The sequence below is a fragment of the Montipora foliosa genome, chromosome 7 (assembly GCF_036669935.1).
Source record: "Montipora foliosa isolate CH-2021 chromosome 7, ASM3666993v2, whole genome shotgun sequence".
Classification (NCBI taxonomy): Eukaryota; Metazoa; Cnidaria; class Anthozoa; order Scleractinia; family Acroporidae; genus Montipora; species Montipora foliosa.
Genome location: NC_090875.1, coordinates 8,155,696 through 8,175,695, shown reverse-complemented (window position 1 = coordinate 8,175,695; position 20,000 = coordinate 8,155,696). Strand labels below are relative to the sequence as shown.

General features: G+C 39.4%; 3 protein-coding genes and 2 non-coding genes across 5 annotated transcripts in view; 3 read left to right on the top strand and 2 right to left on the bottom strand.

The window, feature by feature from the left end:
* The first annotated feature begins 1,517 nt into the window (after positions 1-1,517).
* Trnae-uuc (transfer RNA glutamic acid (anticodon UUC)) lies at positions 1,518-1,589 on the top strand. The gene has a single exon. It is a non-coding gene; the product is annotated as a tRNA-Glu (tRNA).
* Positions 1,590-1,667: 78 nt separating this feature from the next.
* Trnav-aac (transfer RNA valine (anticodon AAC)) lies at positions 1,668-1,740 on the top strand. The gene has a single exon. It is a non-coding gene; the product is annotated as a tRNA-Val (tRNA).
* Positions 1,741-8,778: 7,038 nt separating this feature from the next.
* Positions 8,779-10,940, top strand: LOC138009510 (BTB and MATH domain-containing protein 38-like). Its single transcript, XM_068856563.1, has one exon. The coding sequence runs from the start codon at positions 8,809-8,811 to the stop codon at positions 9,541-9,543; it is 735 nt and encodes a 244-aa protein (XP_068712664.1). The 5' UTR covers positions 8,779-8,808; the 3' UTR covers positions 9,544-10,940.
* Positions 10,941-12,100: 1,160 nt separating this feature from the next.
* LOC138009509 (inactive selenide, water dikinase-like protein) lies at positions 12,101-18,044 on the bottom strand. The gene is made up of 4 exons (XM_068856560.1): positions 15,986-18,044; positions 14,981-15,071; positions 13,511-13,823; positions 12,101-12,833 (listed from the first exon to the last, which is right to left on the bottom strand). Exons 1-4 carry the CDS (start codon positions 16,342-16,344, stop codon positions 12,670-12,672), a joined length of 927 nt encoding a protein of 308 aa, XP_068712661.1. The 5' UTR covers positions 16,345-18,044; the 3' UTR covers positions 12,101-12,669.
* Positions 18,045-19,373: 1,329 nt separating this feature from the next.
* LOC138009508 (uncharacterized) overlaps positions 19,374-20,000 on the bottom strand; it is an 8,341-nt gene continuing 7,714 nt past the window's right edge. Inside the window, exon 2 of the mRNA XM_068856559.1 lies at positions 19,374-20,000. This exon is cut by the window's right edge and continues 1,791 nt beyond it. The gene's annotated coding sequence lies outside the window, so the exon portion shown is untranslated.

Sequence of the window (20,000 nt, the reverse complement as noted above, 5' to 3'; positions counted from 1 at the left end):
GAATTTTACGGTCAGATTAACTACATTTTTCACAAGATCGTGTCAAGAAAATAGCGCTCGTTGCAGTGATTAGGTCTAAGCACTCTTTAACATTTTCGCTTTCAATTTACGGTTTGGTTAACTACACTTTTCACGAGATTGTGTGAAGAAAATAGCACTCGTTTACTGATAAAGCCTAAGCATTCGTTGCAGTGATTAGGCCTAAATCCTCTTTAACATTTTAGCTTTCAATTTACGGTTTGGCTAACTACACTTTGCACGCGATCGTGTGAAGAAAATAGCACTCATTTATTGATTAAGCCGAAGCGCTCGTTTCAGTGATTCTGCAGTTGCTCCGATAATTAAACAATCTCGACCGTAGCGCTTCTTTCTGTTTCGGCTTAAGTTTGAGGTTTCCTTGTCCTCTACCCAAAAGAATCTCTTCAAGAATACTCTCGAAATCCATGTTTGTTCCGCAAAATCACCCAAAATCACAACAGAGAGTACGAAAATGCGCAGTGATAGAAAAGCCCGTATTTCGGGCCTCACTGGCACTGAGCATGCTCGAAATCGAACTTTACCAGATCTCCCTTCCGTATGACAAAAACTGGGAGATCTGGGTACGAGATTAATAGCTGAGTCCACGTTTCAGCTGTGTTCGTTTGAGAGCGCGCGGAAGCGAGGCTTTCGGGTCAACGATCAGAAGCTGGAAGAGTAAGAGATTTAGCGTGCGAAATACGAAAAAAATTGAGTTTCTATCCAGAGTTAAGTTTTTCTCAGAAGAAAGAGTTCCGTTTGTTTATTGGCAAAGATTGCTTCGATAGTTTTGCACATTTGAGATTGTTACTTCGGTTAACACATTCATATACTGTACAGTGTCTAGCCATACTTTTCACGATAAATTAACGAAGCAAAGGGTCAAGAATCAAGAAATTACACATTGCTTGGGGAAAAAAATCTTATTTCGACCCGAAAGCCTCGTTTTGGCGCCTTCTGAAACTAACACCGCTGACACGTGGGCTCAGTTGTAATAACAGCTATTCTTGAAGGATTAGTTTGCTACACCGTCATGGCTGTTCTTTGTTTTGGAACGCTAACATGGACGCCGACATGTCATGTCAAAACAATTATCCAAGACAGAGTATATAATGAAATTTTCCACTTCCAGAAAATGGTATTCTGCTTTGCAGAGTCGTCGAAAAGGGGAATTCTAGTATGGGTCCTCTGTTCATCGGACTATTTGAGTTTTTCCAGCCAAATAAAATCACAACCTCTTGCACGTTTTCAGAATAGGAGCTTGGTCCAAAGTAGTGTCGAGGTAACATATATGTTTCGAAAAACGGGTTGTTGCCCGTTGATCACTTTACAACAGCGTTTTGCACAGGTGAAAATAAAAAGGAAAACTGATCTACGGTGAAGTGCAGCCTCATTTAAACAACTCTTTGGATGCTCCAGACTGATTGCGCAACGGTTTGTCGGCGGCAATGAATTACTGGCGACGGGAAACCACAAGCAACCTCGCAAAACCAAGAGCGCAATCCCACATAGTCTAGTGGTTAGGATCCGGCGCTTTCACCGCCGTGGCCTGGGTTCGATTCCCGATGTGGGAACGCCGCAAATATTTGACTCTTTACTTGTACCGTGTAAAGAGTAAATGTGTTACCTTCTTTTGTGTATGGTATATAGTGGTTTCCGTAGTGTAGTGGTCATCACATCCGCCTAACACGCGGCAGGTCGCCAGTTCAATCCTGGCCGGAAATATTGGGAATTTTGCTTCCACACACTCGTATGGAACAGAGGAAAGAACCCCTCCTACAGCACAACCTTATAGCCAGACCTTGGGCAAAAGTTGCTGCCGACCTTTGCGAGCTGGATAACCGCACCTTGCTCGTCATCACCTACTACTATAGCAACTTCATGGAAGTTGCACGCATAAACTTAGTGATGTCCCGTAGCGTCATTAAAGAAATGAAGGCTGTATTAGCTACATATGGCATCCCTGACGTACTCGTCACTGACAAGGGCCCTCAATTTGCAGCCGCTCATTCGTAGTGTTTGCGAAATCCTGGTGTTTCAACTCACAGTCCAATGGAAAAGCAAAGAACGCCGTTTAAACGGTAAAACGCCTCTTTACCAAATGCCGCGAGTCTTGCCAGTCAGAATTCCGGGCGCTGTGACCAGCGAAACACTCCTACCGAACGAGCCCTGCTCAGCGCCTGATGAGCCGTCGCTGCAAAACCCTGCTTCCTGCCGCTAATACCCTTTTTGCAGCCCCGATAATCCACAGAGGAGGAGTCGCGCGCAATCATGGACAAGAAAGCCCGACAGCGGTTTTACTACAAGCACACAAAACCACTTCGGCCTATTCTTCAGGGAGAGACAGTACGCATAAAATTCCCAGGACAGAAAGCGTGGAGCGCTGGCACCTGCTTGGGTTCGGTTGGTCCTCGTAGGTACAAAGTAAGAGTCAACGGATCGGTTTACCGGCGGAACTGCCGTCGAGTGGTCATTTCTAAGGAACCTCCCATTCCGGAGGTCACCGAGACGGAAACTGTGACACCAGAACCATCAACCAAGACATCCTGCGACCCGGTACTTTAAGATCAGGAACCAGCTACACAAATGCAAGGCCTCCGCAGATTGCACTAACGAATTCGCAAGACTCCTGCTCACTGGAGCGACTTTGTTCCTCATTGACTTGCGAATATTTACACTCTGCTGACTCTGAACGCAATGCAAATCGAAACGAACTCTTTGAGGTTTTTTTAGTATTCTTTGTAGCACCACAAGTTTCTTTTGTTTATTATTATCAATATTATAGCCATGCATTGTTTTGCTCTTTTTTTTTTGTAAGAGGAAGGATGTGACGAAATGTACATCAGGTCTGCTTACAATTAAATAGCATTCTTGAGCAACTTCTGCTTTAGCGTACAATGAACAAACTCTGTATCCATCCCATAAAATCGGAAGTTGTGATCCTTAGCAAAACAAGTTTCACTGGCCCTGCCTGCCCCTCCAATGTACTTTGAAATTATTTTATTAACGTTGTGAATCACACTACATGTTTGGGATTAGTTGCTGACAACTTACATGGGCAACGCATGTAGGCCATGTGAAGAAATCTTTTGCACAGAGTGGGTGCATTAAAAAGAATTAAGCCGGAAGCTTCCTGGAAGAAATTTACTTCAAATCCCTTTTACCAGCAGTAACCTATGGTATTGTGGTTTGGGGAAACTGCAGCTCTTCTATTATGGACTCTTTAAACCTGTTCAAGCGAGAGCCACACGAGTTATCTACCAGGATGAAAACCTTGTAAAGCCAAATTGGCTGCCAATTTCTTATATATATAAAAGAAGACTCCTTCTCCTGATGTACGATGTTTTTAATGATACATCGTTATATTCCCCCTTTTAATTTGAGGTTAAACAACAGACCTTCGCGTTGGGGTGGTTTACAGTTTGAAATCCCGAGGGTGAAGTACAAAGTGGGAAAGGAATCAGCACAATACAGAGGTCCGGTAATCTGGAACTTTATTAATAGGTTGATAAATTTTAATTTAAACGTTCAAAAAGATATTTTTAAAAATATTTTACGTAGGCTCTCACAAAACATAAATAGCTTCTCATTCGAAGCACCCATGATAGCTATGAAACACCGAAATTTTGTACGTTCTTAAGTATTATTACATTGCTGCATAGTTTCTAGTTTTAGGCGTAGGCTTAATTTTTCGATGAACTTCATTTAATTAATTTGCCACTGAATTTATTTCTAACTTAATTATAGTTAGCTGTAGACTTAAACATCATAGGATTTCCTACATAAATTATTTTGTTCATTGTTCCACATTTTATTAGTTATTGTATGTAGGGACACATCAGCCTCATTGCCTGCCATCATTGTAACCTGCATTACTAAATAAAATGATGATGATGATTTTGTTAATAGAGACAATCGTTTACCGACCATTTGGTTTACACTTACAGTTACCGGAAATAGTTTTGATTCTTTGGTAAGTTCCTGTAGCCATCTTAGCATTATTATATATAAACATATTATTAAAGTTTGCTCTAAACTCAAGTTTAATTATCCGCGTATTCTTACATATGCGAGTTTTAAAAAAAAAAAAGGAAGTCTTCATTCATCGTCATTGTAAAAGTGGAACGCTCTGACTTGAAACGATATGGCATAGAACGAAGCTATCGATCGAGAGCACCGGCTCACCCGTGCGAACATATCAATTCACAATGCACCTTTTCTCTCTATTGATCACTTGCAATCGCTGGTTGATCTTCCTTTCTTTTTGCTAAGTCAATGGTTGGGAAAGTTCCTTTTTAAATCTTCGGACCCTAGACACATCAGCTAGATAGACCCTTCGTGCAAAACACAGCACTGAATCGAAGTCTTCCTAGGTTTGAAACGGTCGGTATTTTTGGACCAATTTCGTCCATTTCTATCTTAAATCCTCCTTTGCAGGAAAGAGATGGGCTTAAACTGGAATGTTTGCAGCTGACTAGCACATGGCCGTCACCGACACAATATTTTCCGCAGACTCTCCGATTTGTCTTGTTGTAAGATTGGGCGAAATAAGAAATATTTAGGATAAAAATTAAAATTTAAGGTTAAAAATTGGTGTATGGGCACCCAAACATTCCCCTACCAGCCTGGGGTGCTCTTGGGTGGAGGGCGGCAACTGCCGTCACGGATTACTGACATAACGGTAATCTGTTCGGGTTTCAGGGATGCCACAGACAGACGTACTTTTGAGGCCAGGATGATTTTCAAACACCGCAGCCTACATCCAGGTGGACTCAAATTGTGGACTTTGGTTTCATTTAAAGTGAGCGTGCGCTGTAAACGTTGCGATCTTTGTTTTTATTTGAACTTTACGTTACACGTGCATTTTTCAGTTGCTTTCAAACCACTGATGAAGAGGGAGTACCCTCGAAACGTTTGGTTCACATTTAAAATTCTTATGCGCAAATTTGAACTTTCCTTTATCATTAATCCGCATTATTGCACCGCAAAGTTCCTTCGAATTTTCGTGCAGAATGTAGCCTGTTTTCGCAGACAGACTAAACCGCCGGTATAGTCAGTCTGTGTATAGTCAGTCTACTCAACGGCTTCCAAAAGCTTGTTCAGACACCACGCGGGTTTGCAGGGATTTCGGTATCCTTTTCTGCGTTCAGTTGGCATCCATTTTCTTGTAAATAAAGGGCTAACAAAAGAACGGATGGAACTTTGAAAGGATCAAAATCACTAGCTTCCCATTGGTTCATTTTCCCTAACTGTGCGTCCCTCGAGGGCTATAAAAAGGGGAACCCAACAGCATTTTTTTTAAACTCCCGCTCGCAACCACACGAGCACAACAAGCTCAGAGCAACTGACGAAGAAAGCCACTAAATTTTCCGAAAACACTTCTTATCAGAATTAGATGGCCAACCTTGGTGATAACAAACTCATCGCCATGTCGAAATGAGAGACAGCCCTCCGCCTATCTCGCTAATCAAGTCTCCGCAGAAACACCTCGGTGACTCGGACGACGATATTCCATCGGTGCAACCAGTCTCCAAACGTCCAAGCACGAAAGCAGGCACCAAACTATGGAATGCCGTTTGTATCAAAAATACATGTTGTCATACATAAAACTTATCATTACATATATAGAACTTATTGCTCTTTAAACAAAACATCTTAGCTTATACATAAAACTTGCTACAAAATATAAAACTTGTCGCGCGGTATATAGCACTTGTTTGAAAATATAAAACGAAAATATAAAAGTTGTCACGCCATATATAAAATATAACATGTCATCCAATACGCCTATTGGAACTCGCAGTACCGCGCCAAAGGGCGAGAAAAGGGCGAGAACTTGAGTTTCCAGGATTATAAACTCTATAAAGTTGCGCGAAACGCTTCGACAAATAACTCAGAAACGCTGTAGCGCACAGACCTGAGAATTGGTGAGGTGATTTATGAATTTGTCTCCTCCAACATTCCAAGTTTTTGTCTTATCTCATTGAACGGTTTCGATTTTTTTTTTTTTTGCGTGACATTGAAAATGATCTGTAGTTAAACCTGACAACTTCATCTCTCTTATAATTAACACTCCGGAGGTGGTTTGACGCGGTCTGAAAAGAGCTTGAAGTGTGGTGGATTGCAAAAGAGACTTCAGAGGTTATCCACGGCAGCTGGTCTCCTCGGATATACTTCTTTTTGTATGGCATCTGCTGGTCCACTACATCGATGAACAGCTGGTACCAGTGCTCACAAATATCATCAATATCAGCGAAGATATATGCAGTCTGCGCAGGGGATTTTACCAAGATCAGCTAGGAAACGTTCATTGTCGAAGCCCTTCACACTACGATATTCAATGAGCTTAGGTTGAGGTCTAGTGGTCTTCTGCTTCCATATAGCATAGATCAGATCATGATCACTGAGGCCCAGCTTCATTGTTCTACTTGTAGCAAATCTTTCCGGGTTGCTGCCAATAAGGACATCAGTGACGCAGAGCTGTTGAATTGACGACGTCGCGTAAGGCTACCGACGGTGATTGCTTCACTTTGCTCTAATAATCGAGACAGCGACTCACTTATGTCGTTTTGATTACCTCTTTGCCTTTCCACTCTGTTTTGGTCTCTAGGACCATCAGCAAGACTTGATAGTGTCTCAAAGAGGTCCACTAATCCTGGAAACTCAAGTTCATCGCCTCCTTCTCGCCCTTTGGCGCGGTACTGGGTTCCAATAGCGTATTGCGTGACATGTTATATTTTTATAAAATCATCCGCTTTGTTATACATAAATAGCTGTTTTAAATTTCAACGGTTACTTTTGAAAATGTATGTAGAGCACATAAGAAACGTTAAGTCATAATCGAAATGAACAAGTTCAATATGTTTATCACTGCTGTTTGTGTCTTACTTTTGATCATGTTATATTTTTTATATAGCATGATATTAAAGTTTTATTGCAACATGTTTTATATATGGCGTTACAAGTTTTACATTTTCAAACACGTTTTATATTTTCAAATATGTTTTATATACGGCGTGACAAATTTTATAAATTGTAGCAAGTTTTATGTATTTAAAGAGCAATAAGTTTTATATATGACAAGAAGTATTTTTAATACAAACGGTATTCCATACCAAAAGAGCCACATCCGTCGCAGCCAGCCCCCAAGCGGGCTTTAAGGCCGGTACACACGAGGGAGCTTGCTCCTGAAACACGCTCCCGAAACACGCTCCCGGGTAAGTACCCCAACCAGTACACACGAAGGACACGACGAGGGAGCTGAATGATCAAACAACCCGATTGGGGCATGAGAACTGTTGTGGATGAAAAAAATACGCCAATTTGATTGGCCAACTGGAGACACGCCATGCAAATTTCAGTACACACGAGGGAGCTCGTTCCTGAAACAGACTCGTGCAACAGATTTGCCCCTAGAGCTTGCTCCCTCATATCAAACCAGTTTGATATGAGGGAGCAAAACTCGGGAGCAAAAGTTTTGTTGCGCAACATATTTTTTTTGCTAGAAATCGTTGGTGCAGGCGAGGGAGCTTTGCTCCGGCAGCGTGTTGCAGGAACGTGCTGCGGGAGCAAGCTCCCTCGTGTGCACCGGCCTTTGACAATCTTCGAAACAAGATTGCTTACACTGTACATCGAGCCAAGGCGCGCTAAGACAAAGAAATCACTCGCTGGGCTTCTGACGTCAACTGGCAGTTAGCTGCTTTCGTTTTTAACGTGTCTTGACAATACCACATTTATATTTGTAAGTATCTTTTCACTGTTACAGACGATCAGTTTGAAAATCTAGGACAGACCACTGTCCCGGCGTGCGCAATGGGGAATTTAAGAAACGGCGTCGGCAACGACTACGACATCGCCACAAAACAGTACTATCATTGGTTAAAAGAGCATAAATAATCGTGCTGCACCTGCCAAGTTATATCTTGAGGTGACGTTTTCGTCGACCGTCGCCGTCGTAGATCTCTTAAAAAGAGGGGGCTTAAGGAGGCTCGAAAGGGTTTTCAGCTGAGCGCGCGCGCGTACCCACACACGCAATTCGTGAGCTGCTCGCGTCAGCTCGTGATTCAAATGGGTCACAAGAAATTAGCAAATAACACTAATTTCGCTCTCCTTTCTTCTAATTTCTATAGACATGAATATAAATAGACATCTCCTATTCATGAAAACTACGAAAATTCTACACAAACGATTTAATGGTCATTTAAATCCGTTTGTGTTGACCTTCAGCTCAACTCGCGCGTGCACTCGAATGAGTGGGTGACGCATGCGTAAATGCAACATAAGTTGATTTTAGGGCTCAAATAAATGCCTAACATCGTTGCCATGGTAACGTTATTTTGGAGGAAAATATAATGTGAGAAATCTACGATGGGTACTTAATACCCTGGCCAGATTTCGCCTTCATATGATTACCCTAACTGTATCTAAGGACAGAATATGTTTATTTGATTGAAAAAGAGAGAAACTATTTCGAGCCTCCTTAAGCACGCGAGTTTTTGAGACGCGGACGGCAACCGGAAGTGAGCTGTTTTCCCATTTAACCTGTTTTCACACAACCACATTTACATTGCTAAGTATCTTTTGTCCATTAGAGATGTTTAATATAAAAATCGTGAAGACACCACTGTCCTGGCACGCAAAATTTTCTCTTCCGTTTGCCGTTCGCGTCTCAAAAACGCTTAATTAAGCTCCCTAATGTAATTCCCTAATGTAATTCCCTAACGTCATTCCCTAATGTAGGACACCGGAAGTCACGTGCATCGCAGATGTCAATCGTATCAACGAAAAGGTAAGATGGCGGCTGCCAGCGCCCCAGAAGCGTCTACTCCAAAAATGTCCACATGTAAACCAGAACTCGATTTCTCACGGCCTTGGAAGATGAGTGACTTGGTACTTGTGGTCCAATGCAAACGTTTTCATGTCCATCGCTGTATTTTATCGATGTGTTCACCCGTGTTCGACAGAATGCTTTCGTCTGACTTCCGTGAAAAGAACGCCTTAGAAATTCCGCTCCCTGGGAAAAAGGCAGAAGAAATAGAAGAAATGCTTCGCGCTATTTATCCTTACGTTGAGCATCGTATCAATGAAGAAAACTGCTTTTCTTTGTTAGAGTTATCTTGTGAGTACCAACTGGACACGTTAAAAGCTCGATGTGAAAAGTACTTTCTCCTAAAAAATATGACAAAGGAAGAAGCTTTAGAGTTTGTTGTTATGGCTCAGAGACACCAGTTAAGCGATGAATTGATTCACCGCTGCATGTCAAGGTTTGTATCCCAAGAGGCAAACTGGGAAACACTAAAAAAAAATGAACTGTTCTGTCAGTTAGAGCCAAGGTACGCTCAGCAATTGGTAGAAGAGAGAGTAAAATATCTCGAAAAACAATGGGCTTCTTGTAAATCAACCATTGGATTTCTGCAGATGAAGAGGGGCGATAAAGATGACGATGATCATGGTCCGTGTTCATTTCGAAGACATTTGCTTATGAGGAAAAGGTTTAGGGGTCTAAATCCTGGGGAAGCCTTTGACTAAAAGGGTTATTTTATAGTGTTGTGGAGAGTAAGTGAGCGGGGTAATTGTCCAGCCAGTCATAATACTGAGTCTCACCAAGGCCAAGTACTCTACCAAGTTTTAGGGCTGTACTGTAAGTTGTGGCCCAGATTGTTTTCCGTACTTTTATAGTACAAGAGCCGCAAATTGCTGTAACTTAGAGTACAGCCCAAGAAAACAAATAATCGCTCAGCAAAATAATATTAATGTTCTAATTTATGAGCCATACTCTAGGATACAGCATGCTACATTCGACAATCATCTAAGGTATATCTAACAATGTAAATCAAAGTAAGACATCCAATCAAATGTTGCCAGTTCTTTTTATGAGAGGGCAACCAGGTCAGCTGTAGAAAAAGGTCACAGCACAGAGTGGAGATTACATGCAGACATAAAAATCAAAGCAAAAGTGTGTCTGGTTTAAAAATTCATTAATAATTGCAGTTCTGTGTTATCTGTGTTCTTTACAGTTCACTTCAAAAGTCATTTTTGCCACTGTGTTGGCCCTAATAAAGACCAAAAATGGTTATTTTGCATAAGAACATAAGGCCCATCAGTGTAATTTTAACCATTGGCTCCAAGGAGTAAGATCTTGCCTTGGCCCCCAAGCAGAATTGTAAATGTGTCCTGAAAAGCCCCAAGGGGAGTGGCGGCTAATACCTGTACTTCACTTCACTAAGGATTGGTGGAAGCTTTCTGAGTCAGTCATTCATAACTAAGACAGATATTTCAGTTCACTTCACTCATAGTTAATAGACAGTAATGGTTATGAAACCCGACAACTTCCTCTGTTGCAGATTTTTGTTCTCTTTTTTGGCCTTGACCGTGCACAAATCACAATAGTTGTTTACTCCATACTTAGGAATTAAGCAATAGAAACGTGTTGGTTACGTAATTCATGTATAAGCCCAAAACAAAAGATTGTGCACAGTCCTGGACTTTCCAACCTAAATCTTGGCATCTTTGTTTGCTCCTTTGATGTTTGCCGAGCTTCCAAACCAGTCCCCTCTATTAACTATGCTTCACTTCACTTAAGCCTTTGACTCCTGGGAGTGAGACTTATAGATTTTACCCATCAACTGGGGGCATCCTTGGTGCCTGCTGAATGAATGGGTTAAGGATTCGGTGAAAGCTTTGTCAGTCGATCATTCTTAAGTAGCCTTTGTCATAATCTTTGATCATTTCTTCTTTTTTTTTTTCATTTTGCCTGTTTTACCATCCCAAAGGAGCTAGTGTAACATTAAATGGACTGCAATGATAACAGTATTTAAAATTTCAGAGTTAGATTTAAAGCTGGTCAAGAGACAATGTTTGCTTGCTTTTAACCCAAAAAACAACAGCATTTATGATCACCTGTTATTAAAGAACTGATAATATTACATTTTGCAATGCACTGGTATCGGAGAGGTTTCAATGTAGCGAAGAAACTTACATATATTAGTTACTAACCTCAAGCGTTTTAGGACTAATTAACAATATCGTTTGGGGTTCTTTGGCCATGTCACTTGACTTGCAGTTCACAATCAATTAGGAAGTGAAAGATGTTCCTATCCATAAAGAGGCAAGGCCACAAACCCAATGACTACATGTATGTATGTCACCTACTCGTTTTGAACAGGGTGTGTACATGTACTTTAACAACCCCAACATCTACTAAAAAACGTCGCTGGGGTGCAGGGCTGGTGTAGTGGTGAGAGCACTTGCCTCCCACCAATGTGGCCTGGGTGTGATTCCCAGACTCTTCTCCGAGAGGTTTTTCTCTGGCTACTCCCCCTCTCCTCAAAAACCAACATATGATTTGTGTTAATTTGTTGATTTCAGTGTACAGTGTTACAGTGCCCGGGCAGCTGCTAGACAACTAGACGCTCCAAAAAAAGTTCTTTTCCCATTGACCCCTATGAGTGTAACTTAACAGATTTTACTCTAACTCCAGTTTTACTTGTCAATGGGTTAAATAATGTATATAAGTTTATTTGTCCTGTGTTTTAATTTGATTTTTTTCCTTGGTTCAAAAGTGTTTTTTCAACCATTTGCCTCAAAAGAGTGACACTTATTTAGTCATCAATGGGGAACATGCTGGGTGCAACGGTTACCAACTTCAGAGGCCACCCAAATATGACAATAATATTGTTCCCTTTAACCTTTCCTATGCCACACATGACTTTGATTAATTTTACTCTATTGAGAACAAGAGGTTGTGTGACATCATTCAGCATTATGCATTTGAACACTTCTGACTTGATTGACAGAAAGAACAGTGTCACATGACATGCTTGTAGTGTGAGAAAGACCATGAGGAAAAAATTGTATGCATGTCAATATTCAAGAGTGTGAAGCAGTTGTTTAGTGAATTTGAAGTTAATAATTGTTATCTAAAGATTGTAATTCATGTAGAATAAAGAGCACACAGTCCTCTGATATTAAATGCTGGGCAATGTTACTCATTAATGAGAACCCCTACAGAGCCAAAGGGTTACCAACATTTATGTCCCCTTTCACCCTTCACACAATGAGATTTTACTCTAACACAAGACAATAATTATTTTTTACTTGTCTGTGGGAACCTTTTTATTTTATATAATCTCACATTTACCGAAAATCCTGAAAGAATTGAACCAACATAACATTACTACAATGTATAACAATTTCACAAAGGAAAAAAAAAGGTTTTGAGATACAATATTGCAGCCATTTAGTAGAGGAAACCGACTCAATCCCATGTGACAATCCATTTTGGATGTGAAAAATTGCATGAGGTCTTATTCTGTTATGCAGGAATGCCAAATTGTGCGATACAAATATATGCCCTAGCAGCTTAAGATTCTCCTTGTGTATGAAGACCTCAGCTTTTCAGGTTAACTGATTATTTCCCCAAAAAGCTTCATATAATACAGCACTTAAGTATTGCTGGGGAGATTGGCATTCATGCATTACAGTAACACAGTAACAAGCTGCTCAAACCTTGTTGCCATCAATGTGCAAAATACTTTCCCAATGATGTCACAGGCAAAGAATTTCAAGCATTTTTCTTTAAAATCAAGAACAGATATACTTTATGGTAGTGCACAACGTGTTACTTTCTTTTTTGCAGCAAAGTTCACTAGTTTCCTAGCCTAGCTTGACTTCAATTATTTTTGGATCAATTTCTATTCTTGCTTCCCGGTTGCCAGGCACCACTTCGCCAACAATCCATGCCGGTTGTCCATCCAAAGCTTTGAGTTCATCACAATAACTCTCTGCCTTGTCTCGTGGTAAACAAATTAGCAGACCCCCTAAAAATAAGTAATCAAAAATACAAATCACATAATAGGGTGTGATTTCTTCAAAGTAGAAGTTGACATAAGGTTCCTAATTAACTATCTGATTGTCCTTGACAACATGGTTGACCCTAAACGTGCATAAAAACAAACCAGCTTGTCATTTCTTTGACACCTGTAACCGTTACTGAAATAACAAAACTGATGATTTTTGTAACGACAAAAGGAACAGTTATTTACATTAAGAAAGTAACCTGCATGCATTCTCTAATGTATAAAGAAAGTTATCTCAGTCTGCGACAGAAATGTCCAGCGATACTAGTTTTGATAAGCATCCCAAAGTGTCCTCCCTAGCTTTTTACCCAACTTCAAGATCAGTTGTTTATAGGAATGCTGACAATCACAAAATATGCCCTAAACCCTGCTCTTTACGTAAAAATATACTGCTGGATTCACCTTAACCTAATAAATGAATAATGCTAACCCTAACACTAACATAAGCATTGTTTTTGTTTTTGTTTTTCTCTTGGAACCATTGTAAGTCCTACGTGTAAGAGAAGCTTGTGCAAAATTTGGAGAGTCAAACAAACAAAGAGTATTATGGTATTTTCCGAAGTGTCCTATTCATGTTGGATATTAAAATTGGGCAGCCATCTAATTACTTGCATGTCTGGACATAATAAATGACACACCTGATGTCTCAGCTGAAAATCCCTCTAGTAACTTGAAATTAATTCCACATGCCTTAAATATTTTGACCATGTTTGCCAAAACAGGAAGAGTGTGTAAAACCAGGGACACGTCAGATCTCTGATTGGCAGCTAAATTTCTAGCATGGCCAAGAATTCCAAATCCTGTCACATCTGTAGCACCATGAGCACTGTATTTATGCATCAATCGAGCAGCATTACGATTCAGCCTGGCCATGCACTGCATTGCATCCTCATACGCCTTTTCTACTTCTTCTGGGGTTGTGACGTCTTTGATACGATCCCACCATTTGGCCTGTTAGAACAGAGGTGTGAAGATTGAAAAACAAAAAACAAAGTTGCTGTAGTAAAAGTAAATATCATTTATGATTTTGCAGTTTATGAGAATTGTTCCAACAATAACATAGTTTGTTGCCAACCATTCTATGATTTCATGTGGGGTGCGTTCAACTGACCCTATTCTGGAACGAGAATAAATGGAGTGATGATTTAAAACGGTATGTTTGGCGTTTTGAGGCAACAAGGATAATAAACATATGTTTAAAATACCATTTTAGTAGATGTTTGACAGTTATTTTGATATGAATCTCCATATAAAAACAAAGGATTTCTAAAGCAAATTTCCGGAATACAGTCAAACTTTAATGTGCCTCAAACTTCCAAAAAAAATTGCTGAGATAAGACTGTTCAACCCTTGCAAAAAGATTATCCATTTTTCACTGCAACCTTCCAGTAGACCTAATCGGTTAACTGAATGTTGTACCCAATTCAAACCCTTTGGGAATAATTTCCATATCATTTAAATATGAATACTACATAATCATGCAAATACAATTCACATAGAATCTTAATCCCGGGAGATTTGAATTGGGTAAAACATTGAGTTGGCCGATTAGGTCTATTTTAGTGAGATGTAGAATTTAAAAAATACCGGAAAAAGTTTGTCCCACGGTGGAGTTAAGGTGAGGCATGGGACTGTTCTGGAAATGTGTTACAAACTGCTTTGCATCGCAAAAAGTTCTTTCAACACTGAACTACAAAACAGCTTGTGTCATTATCTTAGAAATTATGACCAGCTTGACTGTGATCATGAGACAAATGCATGCCAATTTTGTCAAACTTAACTGAACACAACTAAGGCAACCAGTTAACATAAATAGATGTGCTTAAGTTTGACTGTGCCAGAAAACAAATCTTGAGGTTCATTTTGGAAACCAAGATGCAGGGGTTTAAAGTAGAAGGAACACTATGCTATAAATGACAAAAGTATCCTTTTCACCTTCTGCTTGACAAAATGAGCATTGACTTCAACCTTGATCACCCGATGGACCATCTAAAATTGTTATTGATTTCTTTTACACCACTGCCTCCTAAACCACACCCATTGACAGAGCAAAATCTATTAATTTTGGGTTAACAATAGAATAAGTGAGGGGAGACAGGGTAACTTACATCCTCAAGCCACTGGTGGGCATTTACGGCAATCTGAGTTCCCAATGGTTTAGTAAGGACCAACACATCACCAACAACTGCATTCTCTGGCCTGGGATATATACAAATATTAATTCAATACAGCATTATTATTCTCTTTCTGTACGAGATTGTTCTTTACTTTACTTCCCTGACATAACATGCAGGGCGTTTGAGGTGTCAATGGGTTAATATTTACAAGGTGATTTAGAGGACTCTCCCTGGAAATAACAAGATAAACACTCAGGGTAGTCATGTATGTGATTTTTTCCCATCATTTATCTTCATTTACAAACAAGATAAGTGCAAGATGGCAAGTAAACAAATACAATGAAATATTAACCAACAAAACAAGAAAATCAGGAAAAAATACAATCAAAAGAAAAACTAAACTACAGAATACCCGGCCAACTATTTGCACATGAATGCCTAGGGTTATTTGCCTCATTCTTCAAATAATGTCGTTACATTAGAACACAATAGTGGCAAGGTATTCTGCACAAAGAAAGATATTAGCTAAAGCGTACCCAACAAAATTTAAAATGTAAGAAAATTAAGAAAGACAATAGAGTTTCAAGGGAGAATAAAGTATCTTTAAAAATTTTGCATGAGCAGAAATATTATACTTGATCATCTGCAAGAAAATCAGCGATGCAAAGTCCACGTGGAACAGAGTTGTAGTCACGTGAGAAAATGGAACTGTTTATGCGTGACATTATAAAATTTCCTGTGATGGAGCCATGCTGGCCAGTAGCCAGTCTATAAATGTTGAAAAGATTTCCATAAAAGGTCTCACGTCTTTCTAGCCTTCAATATAGTACTGTATAGTACTGTATTTGGCTACGAAAGATGGATCGGTTATCTAGAAAACTTAAATGCACTGCCACAAACTTGGCCTCTGCTTTTCTTAAAAATTATATCCTTGAGGGTAATTGCCAACCGGGTAATTTAATTTAACGCGTGTCAACTAACATAACAACAACTCACATGATAAACTCGTTGTTAGAGGTAACACTTGAAGCCACTCCGCCGATAATAAACCAAGGATTTAATACTGTCTGACCTCCATTCACTGCTGTACCAGCTTCCAAAGCCAAATCATTGAATCCTTTGATCACAAGTGGAGTGATAACTTGTCGTTCTACCAAAGTCATCTGATTACTGACTCCAAGAAGCATAAGCATGTTATCGCATTCAGTGACTCCCATGGCATAAAGATCACTTAGAACATTAGCACAGGCAATCTTGCCTTGCATGTAAGGGTCATCTACCAGAGGATAGAAGAAATCTGTTGTCTGAACGATGCTGATTCCCTTGTGTCGGCTTGGTATTACACAACTGTCCATACCCACCCCTATTTTTCCCTCGCCTTTCTTCTCGCCTAGTCCCTCAAGGAGTTTGAGCAGTTCCTCCTGAGGGACTTTGCACCCTCACCCTTTAAGCTTGGTGTAATTTATAAGACGAAATGTTCCTGACAAACCATGATCTTCTGGTTTAAATGGTTTATGAGTTTCACTCGGCGCCATTTTCGGAGCGATATTCTTCATATAACCTTGTTAGTTTTACACGACGTAGTATTCATCAATGCCAAACAAACATGGACGATGTTGTCGAAGCGAAGTCTTTCTGGGAAATGGTTCTTCATTATGGACTTTTCCTTGGTGGAATTTTCCAGCTTATTTGCATTTTAGCGATCGTAGTAGTCCCCTCAGAGAAATCTGGCCACGAAGAAGACACCGTACTCGACAAGGAAGGTAAAAACCGAAAACCCCACGCGAAGGCAACTTCTGCGGGACAATCAACGGCGACACGATTGAGAGAAAGGAAGAAGAAAAGATGATTGCTACTATTCGTATTATTGTGGATTGTTTCATTGATTGAAGATATGTAGGAAGGTTGTACCGATTTAAGGTTACAACACCATGTTGCGTGGGAAGATCTGCACATTTATTAACATTATTTCTGCATTGAAGATTTCATGGAAAAGCTAGCTAAGGGGAACTCGCGTATTTACACCTGTTTCAAAGACAAATATTAACCAATACTTTGTCTTATTCCTTTCCTGGCACGGTAGAAGCTAAAGGAAGAGGAACCTTCTGGTTCACCGTAGCCTTCGACTTAAGCGGTCGGTATCTTGTCTTTGTCTTGTCTTTCCTATCAGAGACGAAGTTTACTATGGTACATTGGTACTATGTAAATAATTTGTACTATATGGCAAAGTGTACAAGTCCACATCACGCAACCTTGTCGAGGACATCGGATACATTTTGGGTACATGTACTTTTGTTAGGCTATCATAAAGCGTGACGAATGGAAGGCATTTAATAGAAATACTGAAGTATTAGTGAAACCGTGAACGCGACCCTTCAGTGCACATTGGAGGAACTGCATGCTTTGGATGTCGAGATTTATATTTGTCTGACTCAAACTGTACCAGTATAAGCCATTTCGCCCTCACGGTGATTCGCTTACACCTAAAGTCGTTTCGCCCAGCCCACGATTTGCCTATACATGACATTTTTTTCACTGTCTGGGCGTTACGTATGTACGTAACGACTTGTATGCGAAACAACTGTAATTTGTTTGTAGACTGTGGTCTATGTATGTTTTTAATATTGCACCTAATCTCTGGTGTTCTTTTTGTTGTAAATAAACATTTTTTCCAGAGGAAGCATTGAAAATATGTTTTTAATTTGGTTAGTCAATTTTCTGTGATCCCTGAAATGCATAAAATCTTGCATTTGTTTAAATCTGAGTAAAGTCACATGTGGAAGAATTTGAAATTGACAATAATCTATAGAGATCTACATTGGGTTAACAATGTCATATCTTGTAAGCAGCAAATCTCTTTATAAAGGAGTGCCTCAAGGATTAGCATGCGAACGCAGACATATTTTCGGCAGTCGTTTCTCTCCCCTGAAAAATATTTTTCGGGGGAGAGAAACGACCGTCTGCATTCGCGGGCTACTCAACGATGAGTATTGGGCCCACTACTTGATACATTTGCCTGGCAACTAACCTTACAGCTAAATAAAAATAGTTATGTTATTTTTCAACCTTGGCTAAAAAGTAAATAATCTTCACCAACCTTTAATGTTAGCAGACCAAGTCTTACAGCAATCTCAAAGTGTTAAATACCTTTTGTGTTAAAATTGGTAGTCACTTGAATGTGGAGTGATTATACACCCTTTTAATAAGTCTAAAGGCACTAGCTGCCTTTGTGCAAGCCCCACCACCAGTAAGACCAGAAAGTGTGGCAGCTGAAGCCCCTCCGACCAGCCCCATTCCCTTTCATGGTTCCTGCACTGAGTGGTCTGAATAGTTATTGAAATTTTACTCATCAATAGACCAAATCGGCCAAGGCAAATCTTCCAGGGTCAAGATTCTTTGTGTATGGTATTTCATTACAATGCAACATTCAAATTTGAATGATATGGAAATACCTGGAACAAAGCGTTTTATTCCCAAAGGGTTCAAATTGGGTACAACATTAAGTTAGCCGGAGCAGTTTAGGAGTCAATGGGTTAAGGACAAAATGTCAATCACAATTTACAAATCTACTATTACAGCATTTGCTTCAAATTAATGATAATTATACAGACTGCATAGAAGTGTCAAATAACATACTTAGTGTATTCAACATAATGACTGAAGTGGCATTAATTTAATCAAGCATTTTGGAACAAACTCGTTGTATTGGAAAGAATTCCAAGTCATACGATACATTGAAAATTATTGTTAGTGGAAAAAAAAACAAAACTTATTTGATTTACTTCAAAGATAATAATATTAAAATTATTTTCTTCAAACAGAAACCAGAAACTTTTTGTGCCAAAATCAAATGGAAACGTTCTGAAAGTACCGGTACAGACAATAATTAAGTTGCTTTGAAAGTAAATTCAAATGAATTTTGATAGTTACAATAGTAATTATATTTCATTATTTGCTTCAAAACTTCATTCTTGTATACCATACTGAGAAATTCACAAGTTAGATTTTTCTGTTAAATTTCCATTGAGTTTAGCATGTTTAGATGTTCTCGACAGTTTTTTCAATTATTTTTAAAACGCAACTGTAACAGCATCCTTTCATTCAGAGGTCAAGATTAATTACATGTAGTAGTTTCAAATAGCCAGACACCTATACACATTTTCACATAATAATTGTGTAACACACTCACCATGGCTAACATAATATTACATCAAAGACATTTTATACTTGGATCCAGGGACAATAATAATTGTTTTCATTCAAACAAAGTAAAAAATAAATGTGCCTTTCAGTCCTTGGTTTCACATGAATGTATGCATAACACAAGCACATTTCCCATCATAAAACACACTGGACACTCACAGGATATAACAGGTGCTTAACATTGTTGGAAAGTTTGGTTACTTTTTTTGTTTATTTCCCTTCCACACTCCAATTAATATTAACAATAAATTACAAATTACTTGCCCCTGCCACGACAACGATTAAACTTATAACTACAGTACTACAACAGTAATAATATTATTATTACACTAATTTGTCTATACCAGATTGAACATTACCATTACACTAATTCCAGTTGAGGGTGAGGCCTGCATAGTGGTTAGCTAACTATATTCCAAGTATGTCGACTATCCACATGAAATTGCACTACCATCATAATGTTTAACTTTCAAGCCTTAACTTCCACTTATCACTCAATTTCATGCTGAATAGGGCCTAAAAACGAAAGAATCCATAATATGGTACAGGACTTTGCAAAATACCATTCCAAGCAGAAAATCAGGAGTACAAGTAGGTTTGGAGGTCATAGACCTTTTTGCAGATACAGCAGCCATTTTGATTTCTATTGTTTCAAATAGCTATTATGGGATGCCCAGGGGGCAAATACATAATAGGGAGCTTAAGCACACGCGTTTTTGAGATGCGGACGGCAAACGGAAGAGAACATTTCGCGTGACAGGGCAGTGGTGTCTCACAGATTTTTATACTAATCATCTCTAATGAACAA

Bases quoted from the DNA above. Each gene is read 5' to 3' on its own strand.
- LOC138009509 (XM_068856560.1), bottom strand. From the start codon at position 16,344: ATGGACAGTTGTGTAATACCAAGCCGACACAAGGGAATCAGCATCGTT. The intron at 15,072-15,985 runs GTGAGTTGTTGT...TATATATCCCAG, and splicing joins TCTAACAACGAGTTTATCAT to GCCAGAGAATGCAGTTGTTG. The intron at 12,834-13,510 runs GTGTGTCATTTA...ACTTATTTTTAG, and splicing joins ATTTTCAGCTGAGACATCAG to GGGGTCTGCTAATTTGTTTA.
- LOC138009510 (XM_068856563.1), top strand. From the start codon at position 8,809: ATGGCGGCTGCCAGCGCCCCAGAAGCGTCTACTCCAAAAATGTCCACA.